This window comes from Eurytemora carolleeae, unplaced genomic scaffold (genome assembly GCF_000591075.1).
Source record: "Eurytemora carolleeae unplaced genomic scaffold, Eaff_2.0 scaffold717, whole genome shotgun sequence".
Lineage (NCBI taxonomy): Eukaryota > Metazoa > Arthropoda > Copepoda > Calanoida > Temoridae > Eurytemora > Eurytemora carolleeae.
Window position 1 is genome coordinate 40,596 of NW_019396864.1, and position 26,671 is coordinate 67,266.

Consider the following 26,671-nt stretch of genomic DNA (forward strand, 5'->3'; position numbering starts at 1 on the left):
GGGGGGGTGGGGGACATTTTTCTAGAAAATATTGTATATTCAACTCTACTGTTATTTATAGAAGAGTCTAAAACTTATTTCTCTGATGGTGTAGAGGAAAGTGAAGATGAAATGCAGTGGAAAGGGAAACTTAAGAAACCAAGGTAAAGATGGAGTCATGATAATTCAGGTCGCTCTGAGTTCATGTTTCAGAGCCGACTAAAAGTTCCTTTGTTATTTTCACATTATGTGCCCCTTAACATGGAAAAAATATCTGCAATCCATCAACTCTCATTTAAAAAAGGAATGAACATTGAACATCTGCATTCAATTTTGTCACACATGAATCCTTTAACCGATTTGCCTCACATTTTAATTGGAAACTATTAACCTCAGGAATGGTATTGTTAATAGCAATGTATAAGCAAATAAAAAAAGTTAGTTGGTCGATTAAGTGGAAAAATCTTTTAATACTTGCGTTTCTTTAAAATTCGTGTATCCCCCACAGGATCCATAGCAAACGCCACTGGAGTTCAATCGGTCCGTTTGACCTGGCGACGTACCAGGGAGTCAATTTTTTTATAGGGTCCTTTACAAATTCCATTTCATTAGGCTTTCAGGGGGCTTCGTTCACATCTTCGATTTAATTTTTACTTGTTGCTTTGCTCTATCTGCGGCAATTTAGCTTTTTAAAATATGAAACATTAATAACAAAAATTTCGTGGATTTGTCATGGGTGGGTTTTGAGGAATATAAATTTGTTAAGGCAATTTTTTTAAATTCATAAACTTTCCCTGTGATTATGCGAGGTCCCCCAAAAAAATTTGGTTCATGCGTTTTTACGTTTATTTGATACAAACAGATAAACAAACAGACAAGCAAAGTATATCCATCTACTATCTAGAATGGGAATGGTTGCAGATATGGAGGAGAAGAAGAATAAACTAGATGTTAAATCAAGGCTGAAGACAGGTCAGAAAACTCTAGGCATAATATTATCAAATAGGAGTAGATCTTTTGAAGACCCCCCGCCCCTCCCCCGGGGTTAAATGATATATGAATGGGGGATCATTAATCAATCATTTAGTGTATAAAATTACATTGGACTCCAAGGGTGTTCAAAGAAAAACTGTTAGAATAGATCTCAAAAATTAACTGTAATGAATATGATGGGTTTGGCTATTATTGATTTTGAAAGAGGGTTTAGGTGACCCATAATTATAAGGCAAGAAGCCCAAGGAAGTTACGTGCGCATGCCGCGTTGAATTACAAGACATAAAGAGAGCCTGTTCTAGCCGCGGCCAGGGGAGTATAATCTTACTTTCCCAACCCCAACCCCCCTTAAGGGGGGAAAGAATTAAGCCCAGGGAAGAAATCAAGGAAAAAGAGGGAAAAAAGGAAAAAGGGAGAAAAAAAGAAAACTGAAGAAAAAGAGAAAGGGAAAGAAAAGAGAAAAAGGGGAAGAAAAAGAAAAAGGGGAAGAAAAAGAGAAAAAAAAGGGAGGAAATAGAAGAAAAAATATATTATAAGATGATAAAACGGAATAATATCGATCGCCGCTATATTATCTCTGATTCTGTGGAAGAAAATTCTAGATATGTATTTCTAAATGGTGATATTATTTCTTTCTCCCGTTTATTAAAGGTAGAAAAAAACCATGATTACCCAAAAAATATAAAAAAAAGTTTCCCTCATTGCCTATGGGGAAGAGAAATTAGATATTTTAGAAAAGTTTCCCAAATTTTCTTTATACTGAGAACTGAGTCTCATTTCTATCATTTCCCAATTGTATTTTAAGTTCTAATGGAAGAGAATTAAAAGATTCTTTAAGAACCTTTATTGTAGCGCAGACATTAACTTGTCTGGACTTTAAGACATCTTTGTGTCAAAGAAACTTTTCAAATTTTTAAATTATCATTATTTTTTTATCTGCTAGTTTTGGCTCACACTGGAAGTTCTATGTAAAACCTTATTGAGGAAAATATCATATATTTTTTTCCTTAATATCAATATCATGTGTTTTGGCCCCATTTAAAATGCTTTAAGAATTGAAAAAATCTTAAAAATACAAAAAAAAATCATCCGCAAAGTGGGCTCGGCCCCCCATGGCCAAGGGTACTAAAAAATGTTGCAAAAATGACTAAATAACTGTAAATTAAATATAACAATCAAGGTAAGTGATGCAAAATGACTTAAAATATGGTAAAATAAGTTATTTAGTGGCAGTAATAGCTAGTTTGTGATAAAAAGCATTAAAAAAAACGTTCCACACCAGGGAAGGAAAATCAGGACAATATTGCCAGGGGGTGGGGGAAATTTCAAATTCTAGTATGAATATACTCCCTTGGCCGTGGCGCTCGGCCCCCAAGCTTATCCTAGCCGCAGCGCTCGGCCCAGAAACTGTCTTAACCTAACCCTTAAATATATGATAATCTCTAAAATCTAAGGAACAAGCACTCATCCATCAAATTCAAAAGTTGTCACATTGATGTTCGAGATCAAGAGTTGTGGATTAGAGCTAATTAATACAAAATTTTGAAAAGTTTTTCAAATACTTAGAATATGCTTGAATTAAAATAAAATAATATTTGTTTATCTGTTTCAAGGTGGATCAGTGGATAAACGAGTATTGAAGAGGCAGGTGTCAAATACTAAGTTTGTTGTGAGGGAGGAGATTATAGAGGAGTATCTCGACGATGAGGAGGAGGAGGAGGAGAATGAGCTGTTGGTCAAGGAGGCTAGGAATCTTGATCTCAGGTATAGTGTCGGTCTCGGACCAGTGAAAATTAAAAGTTTTACAGATAAGAGTTTTGTAAATCTAGCCCCTCACACCTTTAAAGAAAGTTGCTTTCTCTTTCTTCTCTGTTCAGAAAGTGGTCTATATCATTCCATTTCTGATCCCAAATGGAATCGGGGTTGAAAGTACATTAAGTGGCATGCAAAAACACTATATATGGCATTGTAAACTTAGGCAATATCTTATGTACATGCACTACACTACAGAAATGTGTACTGCATTTGGGGGTGATAAAAGATTTAAATATCAGTAATCATGAAATCATCACTCCCTTGCAGTATACATTTTTCTACAACTTGACATCATACTTTCAACTGTTTACAACAACAACAACATGGTTAATCCTGCCCTTGGCCTAATATAAATCAATCAAGTTTTGGGATAGTATTAGATGAAATCATATGGACCCCTTTGTTCAGATAGTCTTTCTTTTGGGATTGAGGGGGGGGGGGGCGGGAGAGAACCTAGCGTAGTTTTTTAATTTTGGGTAGGAAAATATTCTTGTACTGAACAAAAAGTAGACAACCAATTGAGGATTAAAGGGTTAAAAGGGCTTTTCTCTGGGAAATAATATTTTTAAAAAGCGTAATTTTTAAGGCTTTTTTATAAGTAGGGACTAGGCAGACCAGCATACACCTGTAATCATGTGTGAAAGGAAAATCAAATATCTTAGATCTTAACTATGGATAGAGAAGCTTTAAAATTCGGTGATGGTGATGGACCAAACCTATGTAGAGTAAATAAAGTAGATGTTAGTTCCACATTTTATTGAAAATATGTTTCGGTCTGGGTTGACTCTCGTCAGTTCTTACGATTTAATATCAAATATATCAAATAAAAAATCAAAATCGATAATTAAAAAAATGTTAAAAAAAACACAAGAAAATAAATAAACAAACAAAAAAGATTATTGAAAAAAAATGAGCCTTCAAATGGACAAAAGGGAAACAAACTCAGATAATTTGCAGATATTCACTTTTTAAAAAATGTTTACAAGACAATTATTATTCCTTGAGATTGTTTCTGTCGAATGAAAATTAAAGTGGAAGTAGGGGTCTATCAAATTTTATACTTAAATCGTGGGGGGGGGGGGGCTTGTTTAAGGAGGGATATATAAACCTTTTTAAAGAATTGGACATCAGCAATACTCCTTTTTTTTAAATACTAAACTACAGTTTACAATTAATTAAAATCCATTTTTTTCTGTTCATTCCTCTGAGTTCAGTAATAAAATATCTGATATATTTAGATTATTGTACTTTAAGTAAACTTCTCCCAAGGTCCCAAACCTTCTCTAGAACGCTAACTTTTAGATGGTAGAGTTCATGTCCAGGAAGGTTAAAATGTTCTCCTGTAGGCTGGTTTGTATGAAGATTTCTAATGTAACCAATATGTTCTCTCACTCTTGCATCTAAAGATATTGGTGTCTGTCCATATATATTGCAGTTTACACTGCTCACATGTAATACAGTAAACTACATTTCTAGTCTTACAGATGAAAGTTCCATTAATCTTGATTTTCTTACTGGTAATAGAGGATTGTGTAACTGTTCCAGGCTCTATGTAGGGCCAGTTGAGGTTTCATTCCAGGTGTCAGCCTCTTTGGCTTGATTCTTGGGTGATATGGAGTTCTGGCTCGGATGAGTTGATCCCTGAGATTATAAGGTCTCCTGTAGATAACCGTAGGTGGATTTTGAACAAACCTCCTTCATCCAAGGATCCTGGACCATGGTTCTCCAATGTTTCTGAATGATGAAGGAAATACAAGGCAGCTGGGGATTAAATAAGATAGAGAGTATAACTAAGTAAAGCAACTTCTCTAGGTTAAGATTTCAGAGTCCACAATTGATGAATTGTGATCCCTGCAAAGAAAATCCTTTTTGTGCATCCCTTAGTTCTGTTATACTGCAATATCGTATAGATCTGTAAGCAAGTGAATAAGGCATGTTGTTGTATAGAGATATGTGCTGGGTGGTAAGATGATGGAAGTAGGTACATCTGTGGGTTTTCTGTAGAGGTCTGTTGTGATTTTTCCATCTTCAATGTACAGTTTTGTGTCAAGGAATGGCACCAATTCAGTCATGTTCATCCTTCTGACCACAATAAAATGGAGAACTATTTTCTACAGTAAACCTGATTTAGGGTGAATTTTATTAATATCATCCAGGAATTAATATAATTTCTCAATAGAAAATGTCCAGAGAAGCTCTGTAAAAAAGAGATTGTTGAACAAGCAGAAAATTTTTATTTTTGGCCAAATATTTTTGAGAATTCTATATAGTAAGGTTAAATGTAAAAATGAATTATAATTATTCACTAAGATAATAAATTAGTAAAACATTCGAATTTTTCGAAATAATTTTTTTAATTTTCAGGCAAACTTTGACCATGAAGATCGAGAATAAACCAATCAGACAGAAGATCCAACCAACCAAATCATTCTCAGATAGGTCGGGTTTATATTTAGAATTTAATCATTCTCAGATAGGTCGGGTTTATATTTAGAATTTAATCATTCTCAGATAGGTCGGGATTTTATTTAAAACCAAATCATTATCAAATAGGTCGGGTTTATATTTAAAACCAAATCATTCTCAGATAGGTCGGGTTTATATTTAAAATCAAATCATTTTTAGAAAGGTTGGGTTTATATTTAAATTCTAATCTGAAGATATGTCGGGTAATAATAGAACTTTTCTTTGAGGTCTAGGTTTTACGGAGGACGAACCAACCAACATTACGTGCAGCCGAAAAAGTATAAATTTATTGGAAACTCCAATTTAAAATAAAGATCGGGCTAAAATCCAGAAATTGGGAAGGAATTAAAACTCTAACCCAATAGAAGTATGCCTCAAGAAATCCCCGTAAAACATAATTTAAATTGATTTGATTTGATTTTATTTGATCATCTTGAACTTATGTTTAGGTTTGATTGAGGGCGGAGTAAGATGGATAACCTTGAACTAATGTTTAGGTTTGTAGGAGGTCGGAGTAAGATGGATAATCTTGAACTAATGTTTAGGTTTGAGGGTGGGCGGAGTAAGATGGATAACCTTGAACTAATGTTTAGGTTTGTTGGAGGACGGAGTAAGATGGATAATCTTGAACTAATGTTTAGGTTTGTAGGAGGACGGAGTAAGATGGATAACCTTGAACTAATGTTTAGGTTTGTATAGGAGGACGGAGTAAGATGGATAATCTTGAACTAATGTTTAGGTTTTTAGAAGGACGGAGTAAGATGGATAATCTTGAACTAATGTTTAGGTTTGAGGGTGGGCGGAGTAAGATGGATAACCTTGAACTAATGTTTAGGTTTGTAGGAGGACGGAGTAAGATGGATAATCTTGAACTTATGTTTAGGTTTGAAGGAGGACGTTTAAGATGGATATTGGATAATCTTGAACCAATGTTTAGATTTGAAGGAGGACGGAGTAAGATGGATATTGGATAATCTTGAACTAATGTTTAGTTTGAGGGAGGACGGAGTAAGATGGATAATCTTGAACTAATGTTTAGGTTTGACGGATGACAGAGTGAGATGGATAATCTTAAACTAATGTTTAGGTTTAAGGGTGGGCGGGGTAAGATGGATAATCTTGAACTAATGTTTAGGTTTGACGGATGACAGAGTGAGATGGATAATCTTGAACTAATGTTTAGGTTTGAGGGTGGGCGGGGTAAGATGGATAATCTTGAACTAATGTTTAGGTTTGGAGGAGGACGGAGTAAGATTGATAATCTTGAACCAATGTTTAGGTTTGTAGAAGGACGGAGTAAGATGGATAATCTTGAACTAATGTTTAGGTTTGAAGGAGGGTGTAAGATTGGTAATCTTAAACTAAAGTTTAGGTTTGAAGGAGGACGGAGTAAGATGGATAATCTTGAACTAATGTCTAGGTTTGAAGGAGGACGGAGTAAGATGGATAACCTTGAACTAATGTGTAGGTTTGAAGGTGGACGGAGTAAGATGGATAATCTTGAACTAATGTTTAGGTTTGAAGGAGGACGGAGTAAGATGGATCATCTTGAACTAATGTTTAGGTTTGAAGGAGGGCGGAGTAAGATGGATAACCTTGAACTAATGTTTAGGTTTGAAGGAGGACGGAGTAAGAGGGATAACCTTGAACTAGATGATGGCGAAGATCTACCGGATATAGAGGATATGAAGATCGAGGTGAATTTAAAGTGACAATAAATAAAATTAGCATACGATCATTAACCCTTGCTGTTTCCCTTTAAATCTTTTTCCATACAGCAATTGTCAAGATGATATTTTTGTATACCCGTAAATGGTTTACTTGCACATGCACCTGTAGCTTTTCAGAATATTTTACAACATCGTTAACCAGATGATAATAAACATTGAAATTGTTTTATATTACTGATTTCTTAAGCTTGAAATTTGAAAACAGATGTTATCTTTTTTAATGCTAGACTTGAAGTCGACGACTTCTTTATACTTGGAAGATCTATTCTGAAGAAAAACTTGGTTCCGAGTCATTTTAAAATCCATTAATCGGGATATTGTGTGATTAGTTTGTTTAATAAATGAAAAAGTTTTCAGGGACATTTAAATCTTTTAACCCTTTTAATTACAAACATGTTTTAGATACGTCAGTACAGTAGTGATGAGGATGGAATGGATGTGGATGACAATGAGGTTGAGAGAGAGAGGATGAAAAGATTACGGATGAAGGATACGGTTGGAAAAGGAGATCTAAGAGCTAGTATGCGCGGCGGAGATCTACGGGATAGGATGCGTGGGAAGAGGATGGAGAGGAAGGAGGATGAGGTTGAGGTGAGGAGGGAAAGGAGGGAGGAGAGGACCGATACAAGACGAGACGAGAGAAGGGATGAGGTTAGAGTCAAGAAGGAGAAGGATGGGGAGCAGAGAAAGGAAAGTAAGAATAGAACTGAGAAGAAGGAACGGAAGGATGAACAGAAACTGATAGAGGAAAGGGTTCGAGAGATTGAAGCTTTAAAGAAGCAGGAACGTAAACTATTGGAAGAGAAGGAAAGGAAACTAAAGGAGATGGAGAAAAAGAGAGAAGAAGATCGACTGAAACAGAAGAGAGAGAAGGAAAGGGAACGGGAAAGGGAAAGACGGGAGCGTGAACGGGAGAAGGAGAGGATTGAACGGGAAAGACAGAAAGCCAAAGAGAAGCTGCGAGAGAAAGAGCGTTCTCGTAAATCCCGAAGGAAGAGTGAGAGTAGTGATAGCGATTCGTCCGACAGCGGAGACTCGTCCAGTGATGACAGCGATTCCGAATCTGAATCCTCTTCATCATCTTCATCGGACGAGTCGGATAGTTCTGATAGCGAGAGCGAATCATCATCATCTGAATCTGAAACCGAGAGGAAACGCGGGAAACACAGCTCAAGTAGATCGTCTAAAAAGCCCGTCAAAAAGGAACCTGAGAAGAAGAAATCCTTGAAAGCTGAGCCAAGCAGGAAAGGAAAGGAGAGCAAGGTGTCAAGTAAATCCTCCGGGAAAGGAGACACTGCTGATGATTCCAAGAAAGCATTGGAACTCCGAGACAAACTGAAGAACTACTTGAAGAAAGCTAAGGAAGCCAAGGATGAGAATGATAAAAAATGATTTTTTGATAATTTTGCGATTCTCCTTGTACCTTCCTATTGTAAATTACAACCCCCCCCCCCCCACACTAATAAACCTCGTCGTTTTGTAAATAGATATTTTCAGAAACAATTATAATACGAGATGAGATATTCAGAATTTGTTGTATTGTTGCATTTTTTCTTTGAAAATTCGAATAAATCTGAATCTGTTAGCAACGTTAATCTATGTTTTCAGACGACAATGGACGGGGTTTGTTCTATGTTTGAGCTGGTCAACCCACATCTGCTTCCAGTACATGTGCTCATTAGGAACTTGGAGAATAAAATTACAAAGGAGGGAAGGGAGTTTCAATGATTAGATGGCAATGTCCGATTCACAATGGCACGTTTTAAAGCTTTTTTTAAAAGTATGAGCATGTAATTTTTATTATTTTGAAAACTGATTTTTTTCAAACGCATTTCTTCTGCAGGAAAACTTGTAAGAATTACCACAACTAAACATTTATAAACATAGAAGGAACAAAACGACAATATCTTCAACACTTCTTGATGAATTGAAGGTTTCAACGCGGTACCGTTCTGAACCAGACATTACATTCATTTAGGTTCACTTGAAATTAATGTATTTGAAAATATTAGTTAAACACGAACGAATTTTTTAATTGTCACAATATCATATAAAAATTTAATTACTAAGACGAGATTTTAAAGTGGTAATGTTATTCTCATGTTTCTTTGTACCGTTAGAAACTTCGACAAAAATTTTACATGGAAATATAAAATGAAAAAAAACGATTTCTAATTAAGTTTTGATTTCCAACACGGTTTTTTTCAGTTTAAAAGTAAACAAAGAGACGCTGTCTTTTTGACAGATTTTTAAGTGTATCCATGCTGCTTGAAAGTTTGATAGAAATGAAAAGCCGTCTTTATTGTATTGTATTGATTTAAAACTGAAAAAACGTAGTTTTTCACAATTATTTTAAATCTTCTGTTGATTGTCGAACAATAAAATCAGAAATCTTAAATGTTGAAAATATCAAATTTATAATGAATATGTGGAAGAAAATGATCTTGTCATATCTGTATATTCCTTTGGAAGAAATTGCAAGATATTGTTCTTTCTATGTATTCTGTGAAAGAAAACAATTCTAGATCTTGTTCTTTCTGTGTATTCTGTGGAAGCCCATGCTAGATCTTGTTCTATCTGTGTACTCTGTGAAAGAAAATGCTAGATCTCTGTCTTTATGTGTATTCTGTGGAAGATAATGCTAGATCTTGTCTAATCTGTAAATCATGAGAAAGAAAATGCTAGTTCTTGTTCTATCTGTAAATTATGAGAAAGAACATGCTAGATCTTGTCCTATCTGTAAATTATGAGAAAGATCTTGTCCTATCTGTAAATTATAAGAAAGAAAATGCTAGATCTTGTCTTATCTGTAAATTATGAGGAAGGAAATGCTAGATCTTGTCCTATCTGTAAATTCTGTGGAAGAAAATCCCTAGAGGTTTTCTATCGAAGAAAATTATGGATCTTGTCCTATCTGTGAATTCTTGGAAGAAGATGTCTAGCATTTTCTATCTTTCTATTTTGTGGAAGACAATTATAGATCTTGTTCTATCTGTGTATTCTGTGAAAGAAAATTTAAGATCTTTTCCTATCTGTATATTCTGTGGATTAAAATGCGAGACTTTTTTTGTGTATTCTGTGGAAGAAACTGCTAGATCCTGTCATATCTGTGTATTCTGTGGAAGAAAATAGTAGATCCTGTCTGATGTTTGTATTCTATGGAAGAAAATGCTATATCCTGTCCTATATGTTTTTTCTATGGAAGAAATTGTTAGATCTTGTCCTATCTGTGAATTCTTAAAGAAAATGCTAGATCATGTTCCATCTGTGTATTTTGTGGAAGAAAATGCTAGATCTTGTCCTGTCTGTGAATTCTATGGAAGAAAATGTTAGATCTTGTCCTATCTTTGAGTTCTTGGAAGAAAAAGGTAGAGCTTGTTTATCTGATGATTCTGTGAAAGAAAATGCTAAATCTTGTTCATCTGTGTATTCTGTGGCAGAAAATACTAGATCTTGTCTTATCTAAGAAAAGAATAAAAGAATCCCAGTCCTTTACTCATCAGTCTCTTTTTGTCTCAAAAAATTGTATTTGGAAATTGAAGACAGAAGATGAACTGGGTAGAACAACTTTTATCATTTGACAGTTTTAGTTAACAAACAAACACACACATTTGTGTGTTTACACCATTATATGATTATTGATGCGGTGGTGGTTAATGGAGTGGGGATGGGGGGACATTGACATCCATGAAACATTTTAGATTGCACATTCTAAGTCACATAAATTAAATTGTTGAGAATGGATTCATTCATGAATTATTTTTTTTTCGAAAATTCGAAAAGGGATTCGACATTTTCACGAGTGTGTTTGCTATTGATTTAAAAAAAATTATGATGTTCGACCAGGAGGAGGAAACTGTCTCTTTATATAATCTAATTAATTACTGGAAATATCAAAGAAAATGATTAATTCCACTAAATGTGGCTTTAATTCATAATTTAATATGAGCATTAAATTCCAACCAAGCTTCCTTTTCAATTAATTAAATCATATGATTATAATTATATAATAAAGCTCTTCGCTCAAATATATATATACTACCCTTATAGGGCGCTTCGCGCCCATCTTCTAAATTAATTGTGAACATGTTCTCTTTGTGTACATTGTAAAACAAAACAAACAAAATTCGCGGATTTTCACAAAAAATTTCGTGGATTTTCAAAATTTTCAAAAATTTAATGAAGACCGAATTTTGATGGAGACAAATATTTGAAGTTTTGATAATTCATAAACCTTCCCTGTGGTCACGTGATGTCCCACAAAAAATTTGGGCCCGATCGGTTCAGCCGTTTTGACGTTTATTGGATACAAACAAACAAACAGACAAGCCAAATTTATATATAGATATTCAGCTTATAGTTGGCCAAACGGCTGGACCGAATGGGCAGGTTGAGGAAACTCATGAGTGCTCACTACCTGAGGGGCAACATAGGATTCTTCAAAAATCGGAATTTCTTTTTCAAAAATCGATTTTTTTTATCTAGAAAGTTAGTTTTTTTAATCCACGGGCAACGCCGGGCACCAGCTAGTTACAAATATGATCTGCAAGTTGTATGGATTTTATATATATGTTTGATAAACTTTTGTGTGTCCTAGTGCACTGTATGTTTTCTAAGTTAATTGCGTACCTTTAAAACCGGTTTGGTACCTCAAATGGTGCCTTGACAATAATTTACAATAAAATTAAACAATCATCCTTCAATCCAAGGAAAGTAGGGAAAACCAGGCTAAAATTCTTATTGTTGTAAAAGGAGTTTCTTTGATCAATGTTACAATGATTCAATAATAAAATAATAACAATTCTTACTAATGACAAGTATGATGACCTTGATAATGATAATTACGATGACAATGACAATTGACCATTGACAAATGACTATCATTATGATAATGACTAATGACTTTCACTATAGTTATGACCAATGACCAATGACCAATGACCAATGACCAATGATTATGACTATGACTAAGACTAAGACTAAGACTAAGACTAAGACTAAGACTAAGACTAAGACTAAGACTAAGACTAAGACTAAGACTAAGACCATGACCATGACCATGACCATGACCATGACCATGACCATGACCATGACCATGACCATGACCATGACCATGACCATGACCATGACCATGAAATGACAAATGACAAATGACCATGACCATGACCATGACCATGACCATGACAAATGACCATGACCATGACCATGACAAATGACCATGACCATGACCATGACCATGACCATGACCATGACCATGACAAATGACAAATGACAAATGACAATTGAAAAATGACATTCTCCATGTCCCTGCAGACTTTACAGTTTGCATGTTGGGAAGCCAGAAGCCCTTCTGAATTCTCTTTCTCAGGTGAAATTATATCTATAGGGAGCAAAGACGTAGTATTTTTAAATACCCGGCCCCCTTTTTAGCATAACATTTTCGATTCATAATAGCAACTTTAAAACCTGCATTAGAGTAACAATCCTTCTTCGGAGGTTTTACAGTTTGTAAATTTCCTTCATTGTCTCTGCTGCATAAATCCACAAGTCACGAGTTAAAATGATTTTATTTATCCTTGATCAGATAAAAGTTGAAAGAGCTCCGTTGTGAATCGGACAAGCTATCGACAAATTACGGTTACAGTCTCATTAAGTTTATTTTATTTGAATTAGTTGTATTTTAGTTTTATTTTAAAAATCACATTTTCCGTAAAAATCCTTGGATTACTATGATAAGTATGAGACATTTATATTTAGCGTACGAAATACATGAAAAGATAATTGCACTTTAAGTCTTATTCCAGTTTGTGTACTAATTAGGAAGTTTTGTCCTACGTTTGGAAGTAAAAATAAGTTCAAAAATCAAAAAAGAGATTTTTTAAGGAAACTATACTTGAATTCGTGTCCATAAATATTTCTCCGAAAGACCAGAGAACATACAGGAACCATTAATATCATTCATTCAATTAAATTCATTAAATATTATTTATTAAATAAAATTTAATAAATATTATTCATTAGATAAAAATTTTTAAATATTATTCATGAAATCAGCATTCATTTGGTGCTATTAATTTTATATATTTCAAACGTTCTATGTTATTTTTTAATATTAATCTTTAAGTGACTGAAGACGTAATTGCATGTGATCCTGAATTTATAAAGTGCGTGGCATGTCCGATTCACCACAGTACCATATCTGTATCCTATCAAGTTGAATAAAATATCCTTGTGTTTTATTATTATTTATCGGACATGTTACTCTGTCACCTCAAATAACGTCTTAAGTCCTTTAAAAATAGTTAGAAACTACATAGTTTGAAAAATATTGTTGGGTTTAGAGAAAACAGGAAGGATTTAACCAAGATGCAGGCACAGAAGCGTAGTTCCTCAGAGTGTTACAACACCACTACAGCCAAGAAATTTAAAAGTGATAGCGGAGCAGTCGCAAATTCTAGCAATGGGTCAACCTCATGTTCCAGAAAACCTATCAGACCAAAAATCACGTGGCCTTGATGACGTCAAAACCATGATTTTTTTTTTATCTTTTAAAGCTGTTCATTCAAGGGGCTGTAAATTTAATTTCAAGTTATCTCGATTTAAAGATTGGCATTTCAGATTTACAACGGTACCCTTGTCGATAATTCTGTCTGATAAATAGTATACATGATATATTCATCATCTTCTCTTTAAAAATTTGTTATTAAGTGAGTTGCGGATAATAAGTGAGTGGAGGAAATTTTAAGAATTAGACACTTCTAATTAGAAAAACTACCATGTCTTCAACGTAATTGATCAATAAACGGTTTAATGGATACCGTTGTGAATCTTGCTTGCTCCTCTTTTCAACGGACGGTCAACTGAAATAATTTTTTTTAAGAATGTGTTCAAATTGATGTGTTTAAATAAATCGGGCAATCCCAATTGGTATATTGCCATATATTGCCATATATTGCCATTGGCTGTGCACATACCGATCTCTCATATTGTCATATTTATGATCAACAATCTTCTTGGACTTATCTTAAATCTTGACGGTGGTAGTATTTATTAAATATATGGTTTGTAAATTCTGTATTATAGTTTACTTGTGAAAGACTTAATTCTTTTTTTCATATTTTTTCAGACTAAAATGGAATCCATTGAACCAGCCAAACGGTAATTTAGGGATTTTTTCTTTTATTTTTCTCTAATGTTACTAATTCCACAAGATCCTTTTTAGGATTTATGTGGTTTTCATAAGTTTAAAAATAAATGTCTATTTTCAAGAAGTTCAAATTTAATGTTTTTAATCTACTTTTATTGTATTTTTTTTGTATAACTTAACAAGAGTTAAATATCTAGATATATTATAACCCGGGAATATCTATATCATAACTAGTGCTTAGGATCCATTTAATTTTGACGTGGATCCAAATCTGCACTGTTCAGATTTGGGTTTTTGTCTTGAATATCCAAGGTATATAATAACCCGGCAATGTCTAGGTATATTATAACCCGGCAATGTCTAGGTATATTATAACCCGGGAATATCTAAGCTATATTATAACCCGGCAATGTCTAGGTATATTATAACCTGTGAATATCTTAAATATATTATAACCCGGCAATGTCTAGGTATATTATAACCTGGGAAAATCTAAGCTATATTATAATCCGGCAATGTGTAGGTATATTATAACCTGTGAATATCTTAAATATATTATAACCAGGCAATGTCTAGGTATATTATAACCCGGGAATATCTAAGCTATATTATAACCCGGCAATTTCTAGGTATATTATAACCCGGGAGCCCATTGGATCTGCAAATAAACATCTAACAGATCAAACCACGCTTATTCTCAACCTACAAACTGACATCAAGCAAATACAGGTCAGGTTATTACAAGGTTGTATAATAAGGTTGCATTCTCTTAATGCGCTCCAATGTACGGGAAATGTCGTCTCCATCTATGCTAAGGAGACGACATATCCCGTACATTGGAGCGCATCGAGAGTGAGCAGCCTTATTATACAACCTTGGGTTATTATTCCATTATTTGAATAATCTTCATCGGGCTTATTAGAGGGAGGTGGCAAGGAGTGTCCCATCCTGGAGTGTCCCCCCCCTTCCCACTCAGGATGTTAATTATAATGTTTTTACTTGTTTCAGACCTGGATTCAGATTTTGGCAGACCAGGAACAAAACATAAAAGAATATGATCTTATATATATAATAGGCTTTCAGGGCTTTCTATTATAACTTTGAATTGTGGCTCTATCGGTGAGCATATTCTCTTCGTTGATATAAAACAATACTAAAAAAGTTCGCTGATTTCTTAATATTTTTGAGTGGGTTTTCAACAAACAAACAAACAGACACCCAGACTGGACTGTGCCTGTTTCGGATCTTACACAGACAAGCAAAGTATATATATATATAGAGAAAAAGCAAACCTTTTGTATTCAGAAAGAAAATATGGCATGTCAGATTAAAAAGGGAAAAAAACATTACTTTTTATCAAAAAATGATTCAATATAATTTTGTCCGCCAGATAACAGGGGTAGATCGGAAAACGGATGGAGTCTATGGAAAACTGGATGGAGTATTTGGGAAAATGGATGACGTCTCTGAGAAAATGGATGGAGTATGTGGCAGAATGGATGGAATCTCCCAGAAAATAAATGGAGTTTCTGAAGAAATTACAAATTCTGTTAAAGCTTTGAAAAATCAGCAATTTAAGCTTTCATCACAAATCAAGTAAGTGTTTTTTAAGTGTAACATTTTAATTTTACTAAATAGATCTTTTTGTAACTAGAAACTTGTAACAAGTAAAACCTTGGCCTTGTGCGTATTTATTTGTATTTATAAATAAAAAAGTTTTAAGAATATTTCACTTTGAATTTTCCTTTTGGTTAAATAAATCCCTATTTAGTATTTACATCACGCCTTAAATGAGGGCCCAATGTGAGTTGAACTCTTAGCAAATCTTAAATTTAGAAAATTTGTTAGTAGCTAAAGAGACTTATTAAAAGTTTTTTTCAGAACCGGTTCTTCTGTTCAACTAATCACCACGTGCACACAAACCCCTAAGACCATCCAAACATCCTCAGCTGAATCTGTGAAGCTCTGTAAAACTGCGAAACCTGAACTAAGTCAAGAAGGAATTCTATGATTTGTTAAAATCTTGCCCTCCATTTATTAACACATGACAAGTACTATGGAAGATATTTTATATTTTTATAAAGGTATTACTGTTCGAGATTCAAAGTTTTCTTCAGTTATAAGAAAAACTCTGCGTAAAATAATAAAAACCTTTGAGGAGACCTTTAAACTTAATTCGGTCAAGTAATTTAATCATAATTAGGTAGACAACATAAATTGTAGTTGTATTAGCAGATATTTTTCATTTTTTTCAACTATTGTAATTTGTCTAGATTAAAAGTTTTCTGTTGCCCCTTTGGCTTTTGGGAGAGCTATAACTCGGAAAAATATTTCGCCTCTAAAGCTTTTGGTAAAAGGAGATTATATTCTGAAATTCCAAATATATACTTTTAGTGTTAGAGATCAAATTATCAAAATGATTTTAAGAAGTATGGTTATTTTAATAACGAGTTTTTAGCTATTGCTGATAACATTGAGATGGTAAGCATTTCAATATTTTCAAATATCGTTGGGATGGGGGGAGGGGAGGTGTTTATTCATAATTAACGAAGATCCGAAAACAAAATTATTTTGATTAGCCCCTCAATCATGAAAATCATTATTCAAATAAGGGGGTCCTACTGTTCTGATGAATACTCCTGGAACCAGGGTCACTGGGTCATCTCAGGTTATAAATCATTCACAATATTCGTCTTAAAGGGACTGTAAGCGTAATTTCATGCGATCCTCCATTCAAAGTTGGCAATGCCGGATTCACAATGATACCCTTAAAACCATTATATAATCAGCAGTGTGGAAGATACTGTAATTGTTCTAGGTTGAAAAGTAATTATTTTTCATAGTTCTTTTTGTTCTACTGATGTAGAAATGCGCATGTCACTCGTGTAGGGAAACCACAACTTAAATTTATCAGTTTTAAAAATTATAAATATTGAGGATTAGACAAAGTTTTCAAGGGTACAATGTTGTAAATCGGGCATTGCCATTTTTGCATGGAGGTTCACTTACAGTCCCTATAAAGGTAACAATTGCAATTCTATTAATTACTTGTTAAATTGGGTTTGGGCAATTTTCAATTGCAGGTAGATACTCCTTAAAAGAAGGATCGCAGTTTAAAGGGGTCTTGATTTCCACAGAATGATGGACGATCTTTTATTTATTTATTATTTACTTATTTATTTATATACATCTTAGTAGAAGACTGGAATATTTAGGTGGAAGATTGATCAACAGTTCATCTTAGTAATTTATTATTTACTTATTTATTTATTTACTTATTTATTTATTAGCTCATAGATCATTATGTAAGAGAGATATTGCATTTCTTTAAGGTTCTATATCCATCTTTAAAGAAGAGATCGCAGTTTTTTTCATTAGGGTAGTCAAAGGAATTCCTCCCAACGGGATTACAGAGAGAGATCGTAAATGGATTCGCTTTAAACTCTAATTTTATGAATTTTAGGTTGTTACTTTAAATGCAGAATCAGATTTCCCTCATGGGTCTTGGTTAGGAAATCCTGAAGATGTTCATAGGTCGGTTTTGTTTTTATAAATAGATATATATAGATATTTATATAAGAATTTTTTTGTTTCAAAACAATAAACTGAGTAATGACTTCAAGTTGGTCTTTTTTAAGAATTGACAATTAGCATTGTAATAATAAATTGTAAAGCAATAATATTCTTACTTCTGCTATAAAGTATAGTATAAGGTAAACGAGAGTTTTATTTATCTGAAAAACTTAAAGCTGTCTTTTCTTTTCAATACAGTAAAACATTTTTTATCGATTGGAGAGACCTAGTTAGACTTTGATTTGACAAAAGGGTTTCCCTGAAACTTTGATTTGTTTTCATTCAATAGTATGAGTAATTTGAAATATGTGATCAATTTAATTACCTTGTGTTAATTATATATTTACATTTATGATCGAAAGAAACGGCAGTCGGCACGTTGTTATTAATGATTTTTTTTCAGAAGGGTTCGAGTTCCTATTTCCAGTGAAGATCTATACAATCTAGAACAATCTCAACCAGGAGCAGAAAAACTAGCTCTGGCTCTTCTAGACAGATTATTCAGTAGGTAGGGACTTATAGACAGATAATTCAGTAGGTAGGGACTTCTAGACAGATTATTCAGTAGGTAGGGACTTCTAGACAATTATTCAGTAGGTAGTGACTTCTAGACAAATTATTCAGTAGGACAGAATATTCAGTAGGTAGGGACTTCTAGACAGATTATTCAGTAGGTAGGGACTTCTAGACAAATTATTCAGTAGGACAGAATATTTAGCAGCTTAGGAACTTCTAGACAGATTATTCAGTAGGTAGGAACTTCTAGACAGATTATTCAGTAGGTAGGGATTTCTGGACAGATTATTCAGAAGGTTGGGACTTCTTAGACAGATTATTCAGTAGGTAGGAACTTCTAGACAGATTATTCAGTAGGTAGGAACTTCTAGACAGATTATTCAGTAGGTAGGGACTTCTAGACAGATTATTTAGTAGGTAGGGACTTCTAGACAGATTATTTAGTAGGTAGGGACTTCTAGACAGATTATACAGATTATTCAGTAGGTAGTGACTTCTAGACAGATTATTCATTAGGTAGAGACTTCTAGACCGATTATTTAGTAGGTAGGGACTGATAGACAGATTATTTAGTAGGTAGGGACTTCTAGACAGATTATACAGATTATTCAGTAGGTAGTGACTTCTAGACAGATTATTCAGTAGATAGGACTTCTAGACAGATTATTCAGTAGGTAGGAACTTCTAGACAGATTATTCCGTAGATAGGACTTCTAGACAGATTATTCAGTAGGTAGGGACTGAAAGACAGATTATTTAGCAGGTAGGGACTTTTAGATAAATTATTCAGTAGGTAGTGACTTCTAGACAGATTATTCAGTAGGTAGGGACTTCTAGACAAATTATTCAGTAGGTAGGGACTTCTAGACAGACTATTTAGTAGGTAGTGACTTCTAGATAGATTATTCAGCAGGTAGTGACTTCTAGATATATTATTCAGTAGGTAGTGACTTCTAGACAGATTATTCAGTAGATAGGGACTTCTAGACAGATTATTCAGCAGGTAGGACTTCTAGACAGATCATTCAGTATGTAGGGACTTCTAGACAGATTATTTAGTAGGTAGGGACTTCTAGACAGATTATTCAGTAGGTAGAGACTTCTAGACAGATTATTCAGTAGGTAGGGACTCCTAGAAAGATTATTCAGCAGGTAGGGACTTCTAGACAGATTATTCAGTAGGTAGGGACTTCTAGACAGATTATACATTAGGTAGGGACTGAAAGACAGATTATTCAGCAGGTACACCGATTATTCTGTAGTTAGGGACTTATTGAAAGATTATGTTTTCTTGAAAGATTATATTTCTTGAAAAGTTTAGCGGCAAATATGCAAGGTATTGGCCAAAAAGTTCAATATTAAAATCAGTATATGGTGCACTTCTTTCTGTACTCCTCTTGCTGGGCAAAAAGAAATTGTTTTTCATAAAATTATGCCCGAATACCGTTATTATTATTATGAATTTTTTGGCCAATATCATGCACATTTGCCGCTAAACTAGTCAATAAAACATTCTTTCTCTTTCGTTCATTTTAAATTGTCAAAATACTTGCAAATAGCATGGTGTTAAAAGTGATAAAAAATATTTCAGCCATTTCCTGATTGATCTAACTGATGGTGTAAAAATGATGCGATTTTTACTTTGTTTGACCATTTGAAAATCCTAACAATTCTGTGATATAAAGTTAGAACCAAGCTTTCCGAAATGGTATAACACTTTAAAATCTCTTAAAAATGGATAAATTTGTAGCATTTTAGCCAAAAATGGCTGGAAAACATTAAATTGGCTGACTTATTTAGAAAAAGTATCAAAAAGTGCTAAAAAGTTTGTATTTGCGCTGGTTTTTACCTAATTCTTCTTAAAAAATGTTTCGCACAAGTAGGATTTTATTTTCAGGGGCACCCTACCATCTCCCTCACAAAGTTTTTTAAGTGTCTTATATATGTTTTGTAAAGTTTGGCTTGGTAAAATATTTTAATACCCCTGTTGTTCCTGATGGTCTAAAACTTTTAGTTTGATGTAAAACTAGTCTGAAACTTTTCTTTTGAATTTTAATTTAAAAGTATTTATATTAGATTTAGGATATATCAGGATATAGAACACAGTTATAAACACTAGTATTAGAGAAGCATAGCTTATATATGTGTAAATAATATTTGTAATTTTTTTGCAGTTAATATATAAAGTGTGTTTTTGATAAGATTCCGCTAGGGTTGTCCTAGACTTTATCTGATATAATCTAGGACAACCCTAGCGGAATCTTATCTGATATAAACAAGGACAGCCATAGCGGAATTGTAATCTAGGACAACCTTAGCGGAAATGTAATCTAGGACAACCATAGCGGAATTATAATCTAGGACAACCATAGCGGAATTGTTTTCTAGGACAACCATAGCGGAATTGTAATCTAGGACAACCATAGCGGAATTGTTTTCTAGGACAACCATAGCGGAATTGTAATCTAGGACAACCATAGCGGAATTATAATCTAGGACAACCATAGCGGAATTGTTTTCTAGGACAACCATAGCGGAATTGTAATTTAGGAAAACCTTAGCGGAATCTAATCTGATATATTCTAGGACAACCCTAGCGGAATTGTTTTCTTGGACAACCATGGCGGAATTGTAATCTAGGACAACCTTAGCGGAATCTAATCTGATATATTCTAGGACAACCCTAGCGGAATCTAATCTGATATAGTCTAGGACAACCCTAGCGGAATCTAATCTGATATATTCTAGGACAACTCTAGCGGAATCTTGTCTAATATAAACAAGGACAACCATTGCGGAATTGTAATCTAGAACAACCTTAGAAGAAATGTAATCTAGGACAACCATAGCGGAATTGTAATCTAGGACAACCATAGCGGAATTGTAATCTAGGACAACCTTAGCGGAATCTAATCTGATATATTCTAGGACAACCCTAGCGGAATCTAATCTGATATATTCTAGGACAACCCTAGCGGAATCTAATCTGACAGGAAAGGGACGACATAAGAAGAAACAATTAAATCCTCTATTTATCTATGGAATATATTCACATCTCAAATACCAGTATTCGATTTCAGAGGTTAGGAAAATTAATTGATTATTAAAACCAGGATAATGAAAAAAATATTGCAGTTTTTACAATTTTTCGTGTTCACTTTTTTAATCTCTGTTCTTTTATGATGGAATCATAAATTTTTTAACTAGCCATATCTAATTTTTAATTTTTGAAATATCAAATGCTTCAGTTCATAACTAGATGGGTTTTTATTATTTCGAGATTCTTTTTGACACTTTTATTTTTAAAATAAATCCCTATGATAAAGATTGTATTATATGAGCTTCATTTTCTACCTTAAAGGGACTGTAAGCGCAATTTCATGTGACCCTCGACAAGGGTTTCCAACGAACAAAACTTTTGCGAAAAAATTCGAAAATTTTCGTTCGTATTTCGCGAAAAATAGTTCGGGAGCGAACGATATGCGAAATTTTCAGGAGAAAAAATATATTTTTCTTGATAAATGCGAAATTTTCGCGAAACCATTTATCGTTTTCGCTGGAAACCATACCCTCGACTCAATACTAAAATTTACAAAGTTACATTAAAAATCTAAATATGAACAAAAATCATTTGTTCAATTGACAGGGGTTTTTGCAGGGGATGGTCACTTGCAATTACGCTTACAGTCCCTTTACCGCTCTATTTTACATGTGTAAACGGTGCAAAATGTTTTAAATCTAACATTTTTTAATTTCTTCTGCAGTTGGATTGGAACCGTCTGAAGAACAATATAGAAGCAAGATGTAGGTTTCTTTTCAAACGGAAACTCAAGAAACTTCCATTAGGTGAGAAGATAAAAACTGAGATTAAAGGGACTGTTGTAATTTCAAGTGACGTCTCTTCATAAAAAGAGGGACAAGTCCGATTCACATTTACCTTTGAAGGTTACTTCAATCCAGACTCATACATCTTAGTAGAAGACTGGAATATTTAGGTGGAAGATTGATCAACAGTTCATCTTAGTAGAAGACTGGAATATTTAGGTGGAAGATTGACCAACTGTACATCTTAGTAGAAGACTGGAATATTTAGGTGGAAGATTGACTAACTGTACATCTTAGTAGAAGACTGGAATATTTAGATGGAAGATTGATCAACTGTACATCTTAGTAGAAGACTGGAATACTTAGGTGGAAGATTGATCAACTGTACATCTTAGTAGAAGACTGGAATACTTAGGTGGAAGATTGATCAATTGTACATCTTAGTAGAAGGTTGACCAACTGTGTATACTGTTGTTGACACAAATAAAAGAACAAAAGGGATATTCGGTAACTTTATTGAATAATAGCATGAAATGAGAAATAAAAGCAAAGTTAAAAAATATTGACCCTTAATTTGGAGTATCTAAACGGTTGAAAATGAAATAACATTGATTATTAGTGTTGAAAGGAATGGAACAGTTGGAGCTTCATGTTGGTGGAGCAGATCAACAGGAAATGGCAAGAGAGGATTGATAACACCTGGCTTATCCAACCTAGTAGGCGGATATCGCGGTTTTATCATGATGCGATTGAGCGATTATGTTGTCTCTGGATTACATGATAAACTGGGAACCCTTAGGATAGCTCGACTGCTGCTAGCTGAGTATCTGCGCCATCATCATAAAGGAATGGAACAGTTGGGCTTCATGTTGGTGGAGCAGATCAACAGGAACTGGCAAGAGAGGATTGATAACACCTGGCTTATCCAACCTAGTAGGCGGAGATCGCGGTTTTATCATGATGCGATTGAGCGATTATGTTGTCTCTGGATTACATGATAAACTGGGAACCCTTAGGATAGCTCGACTGCTGCTAGCTGAGTATTTGCGCCATCATCATAAAGTTAGTAGTTCCTGATCGGAGGTGTTCACATCTCGACGTTCTAAAGCTAACTGACGCTGTTCTCCACGAGTAGAGGCGGTAAAGGGGGGGGGGACATGAGGAGACACATTTGGAGCGGTTATAGTATTATGTATTGTAAATCTTGCGCGGTCAACTTCGCTACACAGTAGTAATCGTCTTTTCTTGTTTTCTTGAATTTGTTACAACTGTATATACTCTAGGTGAACCTAAACCTATAGAACCTGCTAGTGCTGAGAACTGTAGTATTGTAGTTTATCCACTCTATCAAGTAGATAGTAGCCACCTTATGCAGGTCTTTTTACACAATTCAAATTATCACATACTATTTAATTTGTTTTTGTCTTTTTATATTTTCACCATAATTTCCTTTTTCTTGGGGAAAAAAACATTTAAAACATTTGGAAGTCTTAAGAAAGAAATAAATTTTTCTCCAATTGTCAATTGATTGTTTACTATATTTATAAAGGTTGGACTGGAAGGATTAGATCATCATGTGCTTCAGCAAGGATCAGATTCTCTAGAGCTTCAGCAGGTACCTGGAGAAATGGAGCACATTCAACCCAACCCAACCAGGATAGATCCAGACTCTACTCAACACCTGGAGGAAATTGATAATTCCGGAGGAGATAGGTTTGAAGAGATTGAAACCTCGGGAGAAGGTTTAGAGGATAAACCAGAGGATTTGGAGGCTGTGAGAGATGGAGAACTAGATCATCTTGAACCTGTTGCTGTTCTCGAGGTTGAAGCTACGGAGGAGGACAAGGACAAAGATATAGTTGAGGACGGGGTTCAGGGAACTCCGGAGCTAGGACAAGAAACACTTACTCTGACATCTAGCGGAGAACTTATTATGACAGATTTAGGTGAATATCTTATTTTTTTCAATTACAAAAAAAGATAATGCTTTTTATATTCTTTTAAGTTAATTGGTTTGAAACAAAGTTTAAATGCTTCATAACACAAATTCTAATCTAATTATTCTGATAATTTACCATTTTGTTGGTGACATGTGAAGGAGATCAATTGAACAATAAAAGGTTTCCACAAACTCAAAATTTGTGATAATTTTATCTTGAAAATCTGATGCTGTAAACCTTTAGAAACTTTGACTCTTCATGATTCTTAGTTTACAAATACTCAAAAGTCTACGATAACAGGTGCAAAGATATACATATTTGAAAAATTGAGTGTGTGGAAATTGTTCAGTTCTTATAATATTTTCATCTAGGATCTGTGATATGTATTCCTGAACAGGAAGAAGAAGACTGTATGATGGTTTCATCTGTACATTACATGTAGTTTATACCTTAGCTTAAGCTTACATAATGGTTTCATCTTTACATTTCATGTAATTTATGACATAGATTGTACAAATGGTTTCATCTGTACAATACATGGAGTATATATATACACTAGATTTATATGATGGTTTCATCTGATTACATTTAGATTGTACATATTATTTTTAGCTGTACACTTCATGTGAACAAAAACTTGTACATAGTGGTTTTAAATGCACAATATTTTGTACATAATGGTTTCATCTGTACAATAGTTTTTCATAATGATTTCATCTGTACAATACTTAAAGTTTTTGCAGCAGAGTGTACATATTTATTAATGGGATTCCGTGTTTAGTTCATGTTGTGTTAATACAAATTTTGAATCGGTACATAATGATTTCTCAGGTTTTTAAATGGTAATGATAACAAATGTTAAATATGAGATTTTGTATATTTAATATGAAAATATTATATCTTCAAAGCTAGTCATTTTTTAAGTATTTAAAAATATTTTAAATCCCTGGAAGAGATTTTGAAAAACTTTTAACGGCTACCTCTATACTTAATGGCAATACAAATCTGTTTTTTTTCTAAATATTTTATCGGGCCCATTGGATATTACGGCCAAAATAGCACTGGATCTGAATTAGGGAAGCTTAAAGGAAGCCTACTTAACATAAACAAATTCTTGAGTCTATTTTTTGTTTAAATTGTGTTTTTAAAACCCTGCTTTACAGTTTTGAAGAAAAAGAAAGAAAAAATTAATAAAAATTTATGGATATCAAGCTTTTTAACCACTATACATTTCGTGTTTTCAGCATGAGTTAAAAAATGTTCAAATGAGCAAAAAATAGTTCAAATGAGCAAAAAATGTTCAAATGAGCAAAAAAAAAGTTCAAATGAGCCCAAAAAAGTTCAAATGAGCCAAATGATAGCTCAAATGAGCAAAAAACATAGTTCAAATGAGCAAAGGGGGGGGGGCATGAAACGTATTACTCTCCGGAAAAATTAAACAGTGTTTAAACATAACTTAGAGTTGTCGTAGGAGGCTGATTTTTTGCATGCAAGCTCAGGTTTATATATATTACATGCATTTTTTGGTTTTGAAGGAATCTGAACAAAAGTGCGCGCGCGCGCTTTTTGTGAAAAAATGCCACTTTTTTGACAGTAAATCAATGTTAACTTCAATAATTGCACTTGGAACATTTTTCCTGACACACTTGAAACAAATATGCGCTAAAAAAATTCACCTCCAAAGGCTTAAATATCCGCGCGCGCGCGCGCACTGAAAGAAAATATTTGAATACTTATGTGCTACGTTTGGCCTAAGTTAGAATAACAGTTGCATGCGATACATCAAACTATAGCAAAATTGGGACAAGGAATTCATTTCCGAGGTCAAAATAGACATTGGAGCATTCTGACCGGCGCGCTAGTAGCCGGCAGTTACGTTATGGGTCATTTTTCCACATATTTACATGTTGTATGTCGATTTATAGGTTATTGGGCACGAGGTATTTATTTCTGAGGTCAAATTTAATATTGGAGCATTCTGACCGGCGCGCTAGTAGCCAACCATTACATTATGGGTCATCTTGGTACATTTTTACATGTTGTATGTCGATTTATAGGTAATTTGGCACGAGGAATTCATTTCTGAGGTCAAAATAAATATTCGAGCATTCTGACCGGCGCACTAGGAGCCGGCAGTTACATTATGGGTCATCTTCCCACATATTTACATGTTGTATGTCGATTTATAGGTTATTGGGCACAAGGAATTCATTTCTGAGGTCAAATTTATTATTGGATCATTCTGACCGGCGCGCTAGTAGCCAACCATTGCATTATGGGTCATCTTAGCACGTTTTTAACATGTATGTCGATTTATATGTAATTTGGCATGAGGAATTCATTTCTGAGGTCAAAATAAATATTTGAGCATTCTGACCGGCGCGCTAGTAGCCGGCAGTTACATTATGGGTCATCTTCCCACATATTTACATGTTGTATGCCGATTTATAGGTTATTGGGCACGAGGAATTCATTTCTGAGGTCAAATTTAATATTGGAGCATTCTGACCGGCGCGCTAGTAACCAGCAGTTCCATTATGGGTCATCTTCCCACATATTTTGCATGTTGTATGTCGATTTATAGGTTATTTGGCAGAAAGATCCATTTCTTAGTAAAAACTTTTGTAAGACTACTCTGATCTAGCAGCCATCAGTCACCTTCTGGGTCATCCTGTCATATGTTTTGC

At 34.1% G+C, this 26,671-nt stretch overlaps 2 protein-coding genes across 7 annotated transcripts in view; both read left to right on the forward strand.

Moving 5' to 3' along the window:
* The window catches only part of LOC111709518 (DNA ligase 1), an 11,520-nt gene extending 2,928 nt beyond the window's left edge, over nt 1-8,592 (forward strand). For 5 of the 6 annotated variants that reach the window (XM_023483204.1, XM_023483206.1, XM_023483205.1 and 2 more), the window contains exons 6-11: nt 62-143; nt 884-951; nt 2,586-2,736; nt 5,152-5,226; nt 6,866-6,950; nt 7,386-8,592. In XM_023483204.1, the coding sequence (XP_023338972.1) occupies nt 62-143; nt 884-951; nt 2,586-2,736; nt 5,152-5,226; nt 6,866-6,950; nt 7,386-8,375 (1,451 nt within the window). In that variant the 3' untranslated portion in view covers nt 8,376-8,592. The remainder of the gene's footprint in view (nt 1-61; nt 144-883; nt 952-2,585; nt 2,737-5,151; nt 5,227-6,865; nt 6,951-7,385) is intronic. The other variant, XM_023483207.1, reaches the window with a different exon arrangement.
* Nucleotides 8,593-12,294: 3,702 nt separating this feature from the next.
* LOC111709520 (protein BANP) lies at nt 12,295-24,895 on the forward strand. Its single transcript, XM_023483209.1, has 15 exons — nt 12,295-12,351; nt 13,325-13,555; nt 13,864-14,141; nt 14,760-14,859; nt 15,139-15,165; nt 15,521-15,726; nt 16,012-16,130; nt 16,743-16,798; nt 17,594-17,664; nt 18,107-18,211; nt 21,184-21,301; nt 21,984-22,065; nt 23,328-23,419; nt 23,594-23,990; nt 24,356-24,895. The coding sequence occupies exons 3-15, from the start codon at nt 14,116-14,118 to the stop codon at nt 24,424-24,426; spliced, it is 1,470 nt and encodes a 489-aa protein (XP_023338977.1). The 5' UTR covers nt 12,295-12,351; nt 13,325-13,555; nt 13,864-14,115; the 3' UTR covers nt 24,427-24,895.
* The last annotated feature ends 1,776 nt before the right edge of the window (nt 24,896-26,671 follow it).

Excerpts from the sequence above, each read along its gene's own strand:
- LOC111709520 (XM_023483209.1), top strand. The coding sequence starts at position 14,116 with ATGGAATCCATTGAACCAGCCAAACG. Across the intron at positions 16,799-17,593 it reads GGGTCACTGGGTCATCTCAG|GTTGTTACTTTAAATGCAGA; the intron begins GTTATAAATCAT and ends TATGAATTTTAG. Across the intron at positions 23,420-23,593 it reads ATAGTAGCCACCTTATGCAG|GTTGGACTGGAAGGATTAGA; the intron begins GTCTTTTTACAC and ends ATATTTATAAAG.